Source organism: Lithobates pipiens, unplaced genomic scaffold (assembly GCF_037356315.1).
Source record: "Lithobates pipiens isolate NorthernLeopardFrog02 unplaced genomic scaffold, aLitPip1_a1.2 Scaffold_30, whole genome shotgun sequence".
Lineage (NCBI taxonomy): Eukaryota > Metazoa > Chordata > Amphibia > Anura > Ranidae > Lithobates > Lithobates pipiens.
This window is the reverse complement of record NW_027507791.1, coordinates 32,321,453-32,336,516: the sequence shown is the minus strand read 5'-3', so window position 1 is coordinate 32,336,516 and position 15,064 is coordinate 32,321,453. Positions and strand designations below refer to the sequence as shown.

General features: G+C 43.1%; 1 protein-coding gene across 1 annotated transcript in view; it reads left to right on the top strand.

Annotated features, from left to right (window-relative positions):
• B4GALT3 (beta-1,4-galactosyltransferase 3) overlaps positions 1–10,277 on the top strand; it is a gene marked incomplete in the record, with an annotated part of 26,007 nt that extends 15,730 nt beyond the window's left edge. Inside the window, 2 exon segments of the mRNA XM_077463960.1 lie at positions 3,129–3,233; positions 5,937–10,277. Of these exon segments, the coding sequence (XP_077320086.1) occupies positions 3,129–3,233; positions 5,937–6,486 (655 nt within the window).
• Positions 10,278–15,064: the final 4,787 nt, after the last annotated feature.

Here is a 15,064-nt window from a genome sequence, read left to right as displayed (position 1 = left end):
CCCACCATCCCTGTGACTGAGTTCCCCGGGTCTGTACACCCGCTGTACCATTATGAGGGGTTCCCACCATCTCTGTTCTGAGTTCCCGGGTCTGTACGCCCGCTGTGCCCATTATGAGGGGTTCTCACCATCCCTGTGCTGAGTTCCCGGGTCTGTACACCCGCTGTACCCATTATGAGGGGTTCCCACCATCCCTGTGCTGAGTTCCCGGGTCTGTACACCCGCTGTGCCCATTATGAGGGGTTCTCACCATCCCTGTGCTGAGTTCTCGGGTCTGTACGCCCGCTGTGCCCATTATGAGGGGTTCCCACCATCCCTGTGCTGATGTCCCGGGTCTGTACACCCGCTGTGCCCATTATGAGGGGTTCTCACCATCCCTGTGCTGAGTTCTCGGGTCTGTACGCCCGCTGTGCCCATTATGAGGGGTTCCCACCATCCCTGTGCCGAGTTCCCGGGTCTGTACACCCGCTGTACCCATTATGAGGGGTTCCCACCATCCTGTGCTGAGTTCCCGGGTCTGTACACCCGCTGTGCCCATTATGAGGGGTTCTCACCATCCCTGTGCTGAGTTCTCGGGTCTGTACGCCCGCTGTGCCCCATTATGAGGGGTTCCCACCATCCCTGTGCTGAGTCCTCTCCGGTATTTGCTGCTTCCTGAACTCTTCCTCTCTCATGTCATTTATGTAACCATTTGATTTTGTTTTTACATCTTGATTTATTTCCTCCTGCCATGCCGGGCCTCCTGTATCCATTGCCTGCGCTACAAACTGCCCGTGTCCCCCTCTACAACCACCAATCAGAGCTCAGTCTCTCCTGTCTCTTGCTTGGCTGGTCGCAGGGTAGCCCAGGCAGTTCTTATTTCAGGCGGTGTGGTGTAGGAGGCGGGTGTTTGGTTGTGTGTCCCGTCTCATCTCTCCATCTTTCTCTCTCTCCACGCTGTCGCATGTTGTCACTCCAGGATCTGCATGTTCGTCCCTCTGGCTGCCATGTTGTCTCTAACGCTGTGCGCTTTTCTCACTGTCCTTTCCTCTAAGCAGGTGATGTGAGCAGGTAGGTGACCGACTTACCGAGTGGCTATAGTAGGGTCTGGACTGGAATCCGGGGGTCTTATTTTGCGTATAATTATTTATTTTTTTCTGAATGAGCACAGCGAGTAATCAGTTGCCAGTCGCTCACTGTGTTCATTCGTAACTAAAGCATAGTAAACTACATTTACTACGCTTCAGTTTGTGACTGAACAGAACGCTTACCAGATTTGGGGTGCACGCCTGATGGATGCCGTCGCTCTCTGTGCTTCTCTAGGCAATGCAGGCAGATCGTGGCTGGTGGGAGGGGTCAGCAGGGGGGCTGTACATGGCTTACCGAGAACGTCACCCCGCCTCCGTCCCGATGCCAGCAGTGGGAGGAGTTATGTAAATATTACAATGGGTGGGCGTCGGTCTGGAGGAGTGGGCGTTCCTAGGATGTACAGTGAGGGGGTAAAAAGTATTTCACCCTCCCTGATGATTTTTCACCTTTGCCCCACTGACGATCAGTCTATCATTTTATTGGTCGGTTTATTATAACAGTGAGAGAATAATAACAAAAATATCCAGAAAAAACGCATTTCAAAAAAGTTATCAATTAAATTGGCATTTTAATGAGTGAAGTAAGTATGTGAACCCTTCCTAAATCATGACTTGGTGGAGAAACCCTTGTTGGTGATCGCAGAGGTCAGATGTTTCTTGGAGTTGGCCTCCAGGTTCGCACACATCTCAGGAGGCATTTTGTCCTCTTTGCGGATCCTCTCCAAGTCATGAAGGTTTCCTGGTTGACGTTTGGTAACTCCAACCTTCAGCTCCCTCCCACATATTTTCTATGGGATTAAGGTCTGGAGACCGGCTAGGCCACTCCATGACCTTAATGTGCTTCTTCTTCTTGAACCACTCCCATTATTGTTATATAAAAATTAAAATATATATATATTTTTTTTAATTTCTCTTATTAGATATATTGATTAAATATATCTAATAAGAGAGAAATTTAATTTATATATAATATATATAAATTTTTATATAACAATCAATATATTTAGTAAAAAAAAAAAAATATATATATATATATATATTAAATAATAATAAATATAATTTATTATTATTTAATATATATATTTTTATTCATTTATATATATATATATATATATATATATATATATATATATATATATATATATTTATTAATAATAATAATAATAATAATAATAATAAATATAATATAATTTATTATTATTAATATAAATATATATATATATATATATTTTTTTTTAATAAATTATATTTATTATTATTAATAATAATAAATTATATTTATTATTATTAATAATAATAAATTATATTTATTTTTATTAATATATATATATAAATATAAATATATATATATATATATATATATATATATATATATATATATATTAATAAAAATATATATTAAATAATAATAAATATTATTTTTATATATGTATAAATAATAATTATATTTATTAATATATATATTTTATATTTTTATTTAAAAAAAAATCTATATATATATATATATATATATATATATATATATATATATATATATATATATATATATATATATATATATATATATATATATATATATATATATATATATATTAATAAAAATATAAATTATATATATATATATATATATTAATAAATATAATATTTTTATATATATATATTTTTTTATATATATATATATATAATATTTATTATTATTTAATATATATATATTTTTTAAAATGTATATATTATTATTGCTCTTTTTATAGTCAGATATGTTTTGTGTAGGGCAGAGTATAAAATTGAGTTTAAAGGGGCAGCGTATCATTTGTAAAAAAAAAAAAAAAAAAGGGTGTGGGGGCAGTGTAGGGATTCTGAGCTCCTAACAGACACTTTGTGGCTCTCGGATTATAACTGTCACTTCTTGTCCCCTGGCAGTAGATTTATGGCACGTCGGTATCTCTATTGCACAATGTAACAGTACAGCTCTATATATAACCTGCGTTTTTATCTTGTATGAAGTTCCCTGGCCTCCCAGGCGTTGTGTTCCCGCCATTAACCCCGTGTGTGTGTCTTCAGGGTGCGGCTGGCCGGGATGAAGATTAGTCGCCCGCCTGTATCGGTTGGACATTACAAGATGGTGAAGCATAAGGGAGACCGAGGCAATGAAGAAAACCCGCACAGGTGAGGATACGGGGGGGGGGGGGAGGGGTAAATTTAATATTTTTATAATAATATTTCCTCCTCGCTGATCACCTCCCTGTGACTTCACCGTTGAGATCCACGGCACAACCATTGCTCCCTCCACACCCCCCGAGGTGACGGGTGTAATCTTGGACTATGATCTCTCCTTCAGCGCCCCCTCCTGAGTAATGACACCACAAAACAACTTATTCCCTCCTTGGGTATTGTCCGCCTCGACCACTGCAACTTCCTCCTCAATGGCCGACCCTTCAACAGGCTATTCCCCCTTTTGGCCTATTATGCCCCTCCAGTCTATTTCCCCCCCCCCCCCCCCCCCCTTTTCAGTCTTTCCCCTCCAATCTATTCCCCCTCCCTCCTTTCAGTCTATTCTACCCACCTAAAAGTGGATAGATCTGGAGACAGTCTGACAGATTGGGGTAGGGAATTCCAGAGGATGGGAGAGGCTTGGGGTGAGTATGGGAGGAGGTGATGAGGGAACTAGAGCAGGAGGAACGAAGAGAACGATTAGAGATGTAGTTAGTGGGGGGGGGGGGGGGTAGCAGAGTTGTGGGTGGCTTTGTATGCCCTTTGAGGTGTTTGCTATGCCGGAAAGGCGGCGCGGGGGCGGGGGCTCATGGCCACGTGACCGCCGCGATTGGCTGTCAAGTGATCAGAATTGTCCCGCTGGCAAACAGCGATCGCGAGCGCTCTGTGAGCCGCCAGGGGGCGCACAAGGCACCCGCTCTCGCGGCACAACGCTGCCGTGCCAATGCACGCAAATATGCGGCCGCTCGACGCCAAGGAGGCCGCATATTTGGCGTGCGTTTGGCGGGAAGAGGTTAAAGGTAAGCCAATGAGGAGAGAGAGAGAGAGAGTTGCAGTAGTCGATGGAATGGATGACCGGGGAGCGAATCGTCGGGAGCTCTGTGGTGTCATTGGTCGGGAAGGGGGCGTCGTTTTGGAGACGTTGAGGCGGCAGGCTTTGCAGAGTGATTGGGTGTGGGGCTGAAAGAGTTCAGAGTCCGGAACTACACCTAGAACCTTGGCATGCAGATAGGTGTTTTTTTTTTTTTTTTTTTTTTATATATGAATATAAAAATACACATTAATGATTGGCATCCATATTATTATTTTTTAGTATATGAAATTGTTATTGTTAATGGGAAACTTTTTTATAATTATATAATTTCATGTAATAAAACATTTTATAATTTTATTTTATTTTTTATTATATGAAATTATATTCTTGTAAAGGGGAAACATTTTTTTTATAATAATATATAATTATATAATTTCATATAATAAAATATTGTATATAATTTTATTATTATCTGAAATTATGTTATTGTAAAAGGGGAATTTTTTTTTTCATAATATATAATTATATAAATTCATATAATAATTATATTATTGTAAAAGGGTAAACTATTTTTTTTACAATAATAATTTCATATAATAAAAATTTTTAGAATTTTAGAGTTTTTTTTTATTTGAAATTATATATTATAAAAAAAATATTTCCACTTTACAATATGATTGGCAATCGCTAAATTATTTATTTTTTTATTTTTATACATATATAAAAATCTAAAAATAAACGGATTTGCGATTGGCACCGTATGATCAAGCATGTAATTATGATAATTCTAAAATCCGATCCTGGTGAGCAGCCCCAGAGGATTGTGGGGTGTGAAAGGTGAGGGTTGCGGATCTGGTTCAGCAGGAGCTTGGAGAGTTCTGGGTAATCCAGGAAAGGAAGGAAAAAATAAATAAATAAATAAAATTGCTCTAAATGGGAGGTGATAGACGCATGAATATTTCTCCGTACGTTTTTAGAACGATGTTCGGTGGCGCCACGCTGGGTTTTAATGACTGTAATTAAGTGTACTTTACACTGAGAACTGTGACTTCCAATTAGTCTTCTAAACTGTACAACAGTGACGCCTGCAGGGCGTAGAAGGGAACTACAGTGTCTGAAAAATGAATGTGAATTTTTTTGCTTATTTGATGTTTATCCCACTATTATTATTATATATTTTATATATAGCTCTGACATATACCACAGTGCCGTACAGAGATCACCGAGCCAGTCCCATCAGTCTCTGTACAGAGGAGCTTACACTCTAATGCCCCCCCCCACAGTCACATCAGTCTCTGTACAGAGGAGCTTACACTCTAATGTCCCCTCCCCCCCACAGTCACATCAGTCTCTGTACAGAGGAGCTTACACTCTAATGTCCCCTCCCCACACAGTCACATCAGTCTCTGTACAGAGGAGCTTACACTCTGTCCCCTCCCCTCCACAGTCACATCAGTCTCTGTACAGATGAGCTTACACTCTAATGTCCCCTCCCCCCACAGTCACATCAGTCTCTGTACAGAGGAGCTTACACTCTGTCCCCTCCCCCCACAGTCACATCAGTCTCTGTACAGAGGAGCTTACACTCTAATGTCCCCTCCCCCCACAGTCACATCAGTCTCTGTACAGAGGAGCTTACACTCTGTCCCCTCCCTCCCACAGTCGCACACTATTATTGTGCTAGGGAGGAGAGGATTTAGTTTAATTCTCCCCCCCTTGGGTGTGCGGGAAAGTTGGCGATCTGGAGTACCACAACTACACCTTTCAGTAGGCGGCCATCTTTTCTGCAAGCCCCGTGTGATGCATTGAGCGTCTGACTTTTTCCACCGTTTTTTGCCCCACAGGTTCGACTTGCTGATCCGCACCCAACGCATGTGGACCCAGGACGGCATGAATTCCCTAACCTACACGCTGCTGTCGAAAGAACTGGAGCCCCTCTACACAAACATCACCGCCGACATCGGCCAAGACCCCAGGTCGCAGAAGCCGCTGCGGACGCGCGGCCCCACTCCTCCGCCGCCTCAGCCCCACGGCAACGTGACCGCCAGCGGGTCCACTAGAGGGAAGCTCACCGTGGTTGTCCAGTCGTCCCTTCTGAACGCCTCCACAGCTCTGGACGGCACCAACAAGGCGACGTCCGCCGTTGCAAATGATCCAAAGAGACTCAAGCGGGGGAGCAAGGGAACCGGAGCCACGGCAGGCCCAAGCGAAGCGGAGGTGGGGGGGGTCCGTGCTGCCGAAAGCCCCATCGCCTCGCGTCTGGCGCAAGAGGCCCCTAAAAAGAGGAGGCCCCAGAGCCTCAAACTGGAGCCACAGAAAGCCGAGAACCGAACGTCTCGGAGTAGGCCTCCGACGCTCCAGAGGCAAGCCAAGAAGAACCCAACGCGGCTTTGAGAGTGGTGGACTACTGGTTGCTGGCAACTTGAGTGAAGACCAGCTGGATGATGCTTCTTTGTCTTGGCGTGGATAGAGTAAAGCCAAGGGATTAGAGACCACCATTTTTTTTCCCCAGCGTCTTCAAGAAGCGTCCGGTCTTGGGAACCTGTGCTGTCTGGGCGACGGCAGGACTTGGTTCAAGGTCTGATTTTTCTTTTTTTTTTTTTTCCTTTCTCGTTTTTACGGGACGTAAAGACCTTGTCGTGGAGTCCCGTTGTGTTTTCAGAGCCTTGAGCATGCAAGAAAGCTGGTTGGGTAGGCCTCCCCGATGGGCTGAGGCTCCTCTTGCCGAAGAGTAGACCACACACACTCCCTTCCTGTGCAAGGAAATTTTCTGGTTTCACTGTGAAAACGGCCAATGACTGAACCTGCTGCCTTGTTTAATGCCACCTTGCAGACCCCAGGTGGTACTGCCTCCTAAAAGAGTAGGGGGGCGGTGTTGTACATACATTTAAAAGGGAACCTGTTGGGATAGAAATGTGGAAGCTGACGTGTCTATTGGCTAACGGGGAGTGGTGAAGCTCTGGAGTTTGGAGGACCGTATTGGGTTTGAATTGGCGGCTCTTGAAGATATTTCTTGGAAACGTACGCCACATTGGTTATACTTTTTTTTGTATAACCATAAATGGTATTTCTCCTGATGAACTAAAGATTTACGAAACATGTTGGGTATAGCCTAGCTACTCATGGAGTTCTCGAATATTGTTGGAAACCATGATCAGGTTTTGGGGAAGTAAACCAATTGTTTTATCAACACTTTCTCTATTTTGTATTTTTTATTTTTTTCCCCCTGATGAACTAAAGATTTACGAAACATTTGGGTATAGCCTAGCTACTCATGGAGTTCTCAAATATTGTTGGAAACCATGATCAGGTTTTGGGGAAGTAAACCAATTGTTTTATCAACACTTTCTATTTTGTATTTTTTTTTCCCCCTGATGAACTAAAGATTTACGAAACATGTTGGGTATAGCCTAGCTACTCATGGAGTTCTCGAATATTGTTGGAAACCATGATAAAACAATTGGTTTACTTCCCCAAAACCTGACCATGGTTTCCAACAATATTCGAGAACTCCATGAGTAGCTAGGCTATACCCAACATGTTTCATAAATCTTTAGTTCATCAGGGGGAAAAAAAATACAAAATAGAAAAAGTGTTGATAAAACAATTGGTTTACTTCCCCAAAACCTGATCAACACTTTTTTTTTTCTATTTTGTATTTTTTTTTTTTCCCTGATGAACTAAAGATTTACGAAACATGTTAAGCATAGCCTAGCTACTCGTGGAGAGTTGACGGAAGTAAACCAATTGGTTTTATCGACCCTTTCTATTTGTAGAATGATAAATGGTTTCCTCCTGATGAAGTGAAGATTTAGGAAACGTGTTGAGCATAACCCAGCTACTCATGGAGTTCTCGAATATTCTTGGAAGCCATGATCAGCTCTTGAAGGAAGAAAATCAATTATTTTATCAATACTTTTTTTTTTTTTTCTATTTTTAGCGATTAAATGAATTTTGGTTTACTTCCATCAGGACCTGATCATGGTTTCCAACCACAATATTCGAGAACTCCATGAATGGCTAGGTTATGCTCAACACGTTTTGTAACTCTTCACTTCATCAGGAGGAAACCATTTAGGATTCTTCAACTAGAAAAATTGTTGACAGAAGTAAACCAATTGTTTTAGCAAGAGCCAATCAGTGTCTCCAACAACCATATTTGAGAACTCCATGAGTAGCTAGGTTATACTCAATGCGTTTCATAAATCTTCACTTCATCAGGAGCGAAAAAAAATTATTGCTAAGACCGTTTGGAAAATATGGTCATGTCTTGACGAAAGTAAACCAACAACAATATTGAAGAATTTAATGAGTAGCTAGGCTATTAAAGAGTTTTGTAAATCTTAGCACACTTCATCAGGGGGAAAAAAAGGTAAGGTTATACAAACAGAAAAAGTATTGATAAAACCATTAGTTTACTTCAATCAAGACCTGATCATGGCTTCCAACAACAATATTAAAGAACTCAGTGAGTAGCTGCGTTTTTCTCAACACATTTTGTAACTCTTCACTTCATCAGAGAAAACATTTTAAGGCTATACAAAGTATCGATACGACCACTGAGTTACTTTCGTCAAGACATGACCATGGTTTCATACAATATTCGAGAACTTAATGAGTAGCCAGGTTATGCTCAATGCGTTTCGTAACTCTTCACCTCATCAGAGAAAACATTTTATGGCTATACAAACAGAAAAAAGTAATCGATATGACCATTGGGCGTCAAGACGTGGCCATGGTTTCTTACAACAATATTAGAGAACTTAATGAGTAGCCAGGTTATGCTCAACGCGTTTCGTAAATCTTAATTCTTCATCAGGAGGAAAAACTTTAATGGTTATACAAAGCAAAAAGGTATCGCTAGAACAATTTGGTTTACTTCCATCAAGATCATGATTTCCAATAATATTAGAAAATTCAATGAGTAGCTGGGTTATGCTCAACGCCTTTCCTAAATCTTAATTTTCTTCATCAGGAGAGAAAACTGATGGCTATGCAAATAGGAAAAAAACATGTTTTCTTCAGATGAAGACGATAAAACTAAAGTAAACCAATTGGCTTCTCTTTTTCTTCTATTTGTTTATATAGCCATAAATATTTTTTCTCCTGATGAAGCGAAGATTTACGAAACTCGTTTAGCACAACCCAGCTACTTTATTGAGTTCTCTAATTTTGTTGGAAATCATGACTGGGTCTTGATGGAAGTAAACCAATTGTCTTATTGATATTTATGGCTATATATATATATATATATATATATATATAGACAATTGGTTTACTTCTATCAGGACATGATCATGGTTGCCAACAACGATATTGGAGAACTCAATGAGTGACTGGGTTATGCTCAACGTGTTTCGTAAATCTTAGTTCACTTCATTAGGAGGAAAATGTAGCTGACAAAAGATATAAACCATATTGTAGAAGAAGTAAAAAAAAAAAAAAAAAAAAAAAAAAAAGAAACCGGAAGACTGGGCAACTCCTCTACTGGGATCTGTCCCAAGGGTGGGGGGGACCTGTGCGGTATGACCACAGCACCGGGCTCAAAAGTAATCGGCATATCCACCCGGGGACAATATGGTTTATGCCTTGTCAGCTATGTCCTTCTGATGACGTGAACTACAATTTACGAAACGCGTTGAGCACAACCCTCAGAGTTCTCCAATAGTGTTGTAAACCACGATCGTGTCTTGAAAACAAAGCGCGCAAGGAAAGTTTGTATCCTGCATTGGGATCGGGTTAGAATGGTAGAGCCTGCTTGGCTTTAACCTGGCCCCAAGTACAGGTCACTTGGGCCCCAGTTTAAATACCCTCAACGCGTTTCGAGGGTTCTAATAAGAACCTTTCATGGGCGTTTGTTGCAAATAAAAATGGAGGACGATCCACGTATCCTAGAGTGAAGATCGGGTTCCAATTTGTAGAGCCCACTTGGGTCTAACCTGGCCCCTATTGCAAGATACTTAGTCCCCGGTTTAAATACTTGACGCATTTTGGGGGGGGGGGGGGGGTTCTAGAAGACACACTCCTTTTTATGAGTGCTTGTGAAAAATAAAAAAACCTGAGATGATCTACGCGTCCTGCAATTAGGATCAGGTTGGAATTGTAGAGCCCACTGGGGTCTAGCCTGACCCCCAGCTCCAGGATACTTAGTCCCCAGTTTGAATACTCAATGCGTTTCGGGGGGGGGGGGGGGGGGGGTTCTAAAAGCCAACCTTTCATTAACGCTTGTGAAAAAAAAAACGGCAGATGAATTGCGTCACCTGCAATTGGGATCAGGTTAAATTGTAGACCCCGTTCGGGTCTAGCCTGACCCCCCCACGATACTTTGTTTATTTTTCACTAGCACTGATGAAGTTTCTACAAAATGCCGAAACGCGTCGAGTATTCAAACAAACTTGTGAATATTTAACATTTGGTGCTGTCTCTTCCTGCCTCCATGCCTATTGATAAACGTCACCTTTTCGATGGTAGATTTTTGGTTGTAGATAAAATTCGGAAGCTTCCCCATTCCTGTCCTGATTGGTTTCCTCTCTGGCTGTATATAAAGTGTAGACATAACTATATATATTTTAAAAAACTGAAAAAGTGTAATTGAATTGCTCCGTGCTGTGCGCTGGGTGTGTCTCTCAGGCTGCTACGTCTTTTAAAAAAAAAAAAAAAGTGAGGAAAAAGAAGAAAAAAAATTTCGCCAAAATTTTTTTCTCGTGTGGTGCAAGTTTTGGAGGAAAAAAAACAAACAAAAAAGGAAAAAAAAAAAACTTTGCGAATGTGAGCGAGACGACAGTATTTTCCAATTCCCACAACTTCCGAAGTGTTCTCCGTGTATCCACCGATCTGACCGCATAACTGCCTCTGTGTGCGCCCCTCTTCTTTTTGTTTTTATTTTTTTTTCACGTTTATTTATTTGGACAATTTTTTTTTTTTTGGTGTATCACCTCACACAAAGCACTGGAATGGACTTTAATATTTAATTTATGAAGGATTGTAACAAACGAGACTTTGTTTTTTCTTAACAACAAGGAACAAGCGAGGACCTTCCCCTCCCCCAACTGGGTCTTCGATGGTGCGATTTACACGGCGCCCCGCCTCCGCACTCCTTGACATTATTTCATTAAAATATAACGTTAAAAACTTTTGTTTTGATTTTATTTTGGAGAGTTCCCTTCTTGTCTGAACCTTTCGAATAGAGGGAGTGGGAGGAAGGTGAGACGACCCCTTCCAGGGGGGGTTTCCTCTCAATTTTTTTAAAAAAAGTAGAACTCCAGCCTAAACGTAACTGGCCCCTCCCCTCTCCCAACTGGTCTTAACTGGCCCCTCCCCTCTGCCAACTGGTCTTAAAACTGGCCCCTCCCCTCTCTCAACTGGTCTTAAAAACGGGCCCCTCCCCTCTCCCCAACTGGCCTTAAAAAATGGCTCCTACTCCCCTCCTAACCAGTCCTAAAACTGTCCCCCTCTAACTGGTCCTAAATCTGGCCCCTCCCCTCTCCCAACTCATCATAAAACTGTCCACGCCCTGGTCCTAAAATTGTCCCCTCCTCTCTCCCAGCTGATCTTAAAACTAGCCCCTACTCCCCTCCTTAACCAGTAATAAAACTCCACTCCCCTCTCCCCAACTGATCTTAAATCTGGCCCCTCCCCTCTCCCAACTGGTCTTAAAAGCTGGCCCCTCCCCTCTCCCCAACTGATCTTAAATCTGGCCCCTCCCCTCTCCCAACTGCTCTTAAAAGCTGGCCTCTCCCCAACTGGTCTTAAAAGCTGGCCCCTCCCCTCTCCAACTGATCTTAAATCTGGCCCCTCCCCTCTCCAACTGATCTTAAATCTGGCCCCTCCCCTCTCCAACTGATCTTAAATCTGGCCCCTCCCCTCTCCAACTGATCTTAAATCTGGCCCCTCCCCAACTGGTCTTAAAAGCTGGCCCCTTCCCTCTCCCAACTGGTCTTAAATCTGGCCTCTCCCCAACTGGTCTTAAATCTGGCCCCTCCCCAACTGGTCTTAAATCTGGCCTCTCCCCAACTGGTCTTAAATCTGGCCCCTCCCCAACTGGTCTTAAATCTGGCCTCTCCCCAACTGGTCTTAAATCTGGCCTCTCCCCAACTGATCTTAAATCTGGCCCCTCCCCAACTGGTCTTAAATCTGGCCCCTCCCCAACTGGTCTTAAATCTGGCCCCTCCCCAACTGGTCTTAAATCTGGCCCCTCCCCAACTGGTCTTAAATCTGGCCCCTCCCCAACTGGTCTTAAATCTGGCCCCTCCCCAACTGGTCTTAAATCTGGCCCCTCCCCAACTGGTCTTAAATCTGGCCCCTCCCCAACTGGTCTTAAATCTGGCCCCTCCCCTCTCCCCAACTGATCTTTAAAAACTGGCCCCTACTCCCCTCCTAACCAGTCCTAAAACTGTCCCCCTCTAACTGGTCCTAAATCTGGCCCCTCCCCTCTCCCAACTCATCATAAAACTGGCCACTCCCTGGTCTTAAAATTGTCCCCTCCTTCCCTCCCAACTGGTTATAAATCTGGCCCCTCCTCTCTCCCAGCTGATCTTAAAACTGGCCCCTCCCCTCCTTAACCAGTCATTAAACTGTCCACTCCCTGGTCCTAATCTAGCCCCTCCTCTTTCCCAACTGGTTGTAAATCTGGCCCCTCTTCCCTCCAAACTGCCCCCACTCCCTTGTACCAACTGGTCTTCAAACAAGCCCCTCCTCTCTCCCAACTGGTTATAGATCTGGCCCCTCCTCTCTCTCCCATCTAGTCTTATGTACACACAAAGATCCTCAGGGATAACCTAGTATTAGGATGAAGATTAGAAGTCGTACACTCTGCATATAAAACACCTGAATTACATTTTATTTATAATCGAAAAAAAAATAAAAAAATCTCAACGTGTTTCAAGGGATGTTTCTCTTCATCAGGGCTGAAAACGGATGAGTTGTCCCCCAGTTCGGTAGTCCGGTCCGGATTTCAGCCTTTCCAGCCCTGAAGAATGGAGAAAGCCCTTGGAACGCGTTTGCTTTTATTTGGAGAGGTTTCGATAAAATATAATTCTGGACGGTGCGGGTTTTTGAATCGCGTGTCCGGCTCTCCTGGTACCCGGACACGCGATTCAGACTGCGCTGCGGTTTCTGCGCTCCGTCTGCCCAGCTGGTGGAGGAACACGACTAGTGATCGAGAGAAAGTTCTTAATCTTTATTCGCCCGTTCCCACAATCTGATTCGAGTCCCGCAGTCCACTTCTATACCGATCCACCGGGGGGAATGGGACTGCCGGGAACTGCGGCACGAGGATCGCCCCGCCTGACCCCCCGAAAATCACCAAATGGTCCCGGTGGAGCGATCCTCGTGCCGCGGTTCCATTCCACCGGTGGATCGTTATAGAAAGGGACTTCTGGACTCGGATCGGATTGTGGGAACGGCCGAATAAAGAATGAGAACTTTTCTCCTGATAACTAGTCCTGTTCCTCCACCGGCTGAGCAGTCTGGATCACCGCTGGAGGTAAGTACTTAAGCCCCGGGGGGGTAACAAATAGTGTTCTTTTTTTGCTGCACCGTAAAGCAAAGAATTTTGACGATTGCGTGTGCGGCTCTGCTGCCTTTGCAGCTTAACAGGAACAGTCGGGTAGCAGTAAAAACACGGCTCAACTTTTTTTTTTTTTTACTGTCCACCCCCCCAACCACAAGTGTAAAAAACCGAGTCACAAAGCACTCTGAAGAGTAATCCACTGTGGATAACTCTTCAAAGTATTTGACAAGGGGTGAAGAAGAGATTTGTTTTAGTAGGGATGAATGGGGGGGGGTCAGGAACTTGTTCTAGTATGGATTAATGTGGGATATTTGTACCAGGAGGAGAATTTTTTGGGGGGGGGGGATTTGTTCTGGTAGCGATGAATGGGGGCGTTTATACCAGGATTGGATTTCTTGTGGAGGGTAGGGGGATTTGTTCTAGTAGGGATAAATGGGGGGGGGGGGGGGCATTTATATTAGGAGGGGAATATTATTATTTTTATTTTTTTTTAGGGTGGGGGGAATTTGTTCTAGCAAGAATAAATGGGGGGGGGGTGTATTTATACTAGCAGGGGATTTTTTTTTTGAGGGTGTATGGGGGTATTTATACTAGGAGGGTTTTTTTTTTTTTGGGGGGGGGGGTGTTTGCACTAGATGGGGAATTTGTTCTGGCAGGGATGAATGGGGGCGTTTATACCACCAGGAGGGTATTTTTTTTTTTCCAGGGTGGGGGGGAATTTGTTCTAGTAGGGATGAATGGGGGGGGGTATTTATACAAAGAGGGGAATAGTATTTTTTTAAGGGTGTTCTAGCAAGGATGAATGGGGGGGCATGTATACTAGCAAGGGATTTTTTTTTGAGGGGGGAGAGAATTTGTTCTAGTAGGGATGAATGGGGGGTATTTATACTAGGAGGAAATTTTTTTTTTTTTTTGGGGGGGGGGGGGGTTTATTTGTTCTGGAAGGGATGAATGGAGGGTGTTTATACCAGGAGGGGAGGTTGTTCGTACAAAGTCTATGGGCCCGCCTCTATAATTGGGGGGGGGGGGCGATTGTATCTTCAGGAAGATAGTTTTCTAGAAGTAGCGTCAGACACAGAACCCGGACACGGAAGAAGCTTTTTAGTTTCCTTTTTAATATTTTAGCAGCGTCCAATAACATGCGAGGAAGATTCCAGCCGCGGGATCCCTCCAATTATTTCCTCCTATTTTATTTTTTAATATTGTTAGTGAGGGGGCTACAAAAAAAAAAAACCACAGACCTCCGATCTTCATGTAAGGTCCATAAAGCCCCCCCTCAGCTCCAATCTGGGAATACCGCTAAAGGTTTGTGTAAAGCTACAGCAATGACTTCTTCTCACTTTTGGACTGGAGACGAAGGGCGCTTTAAAATGTATCCATTTCATTGGTGGCCCAGGTAGGTCGTAGTCTTTTCAGTTGGCTGGGCGGATGGCCTGAGACGTTCAATTGCCAGGAACGAGG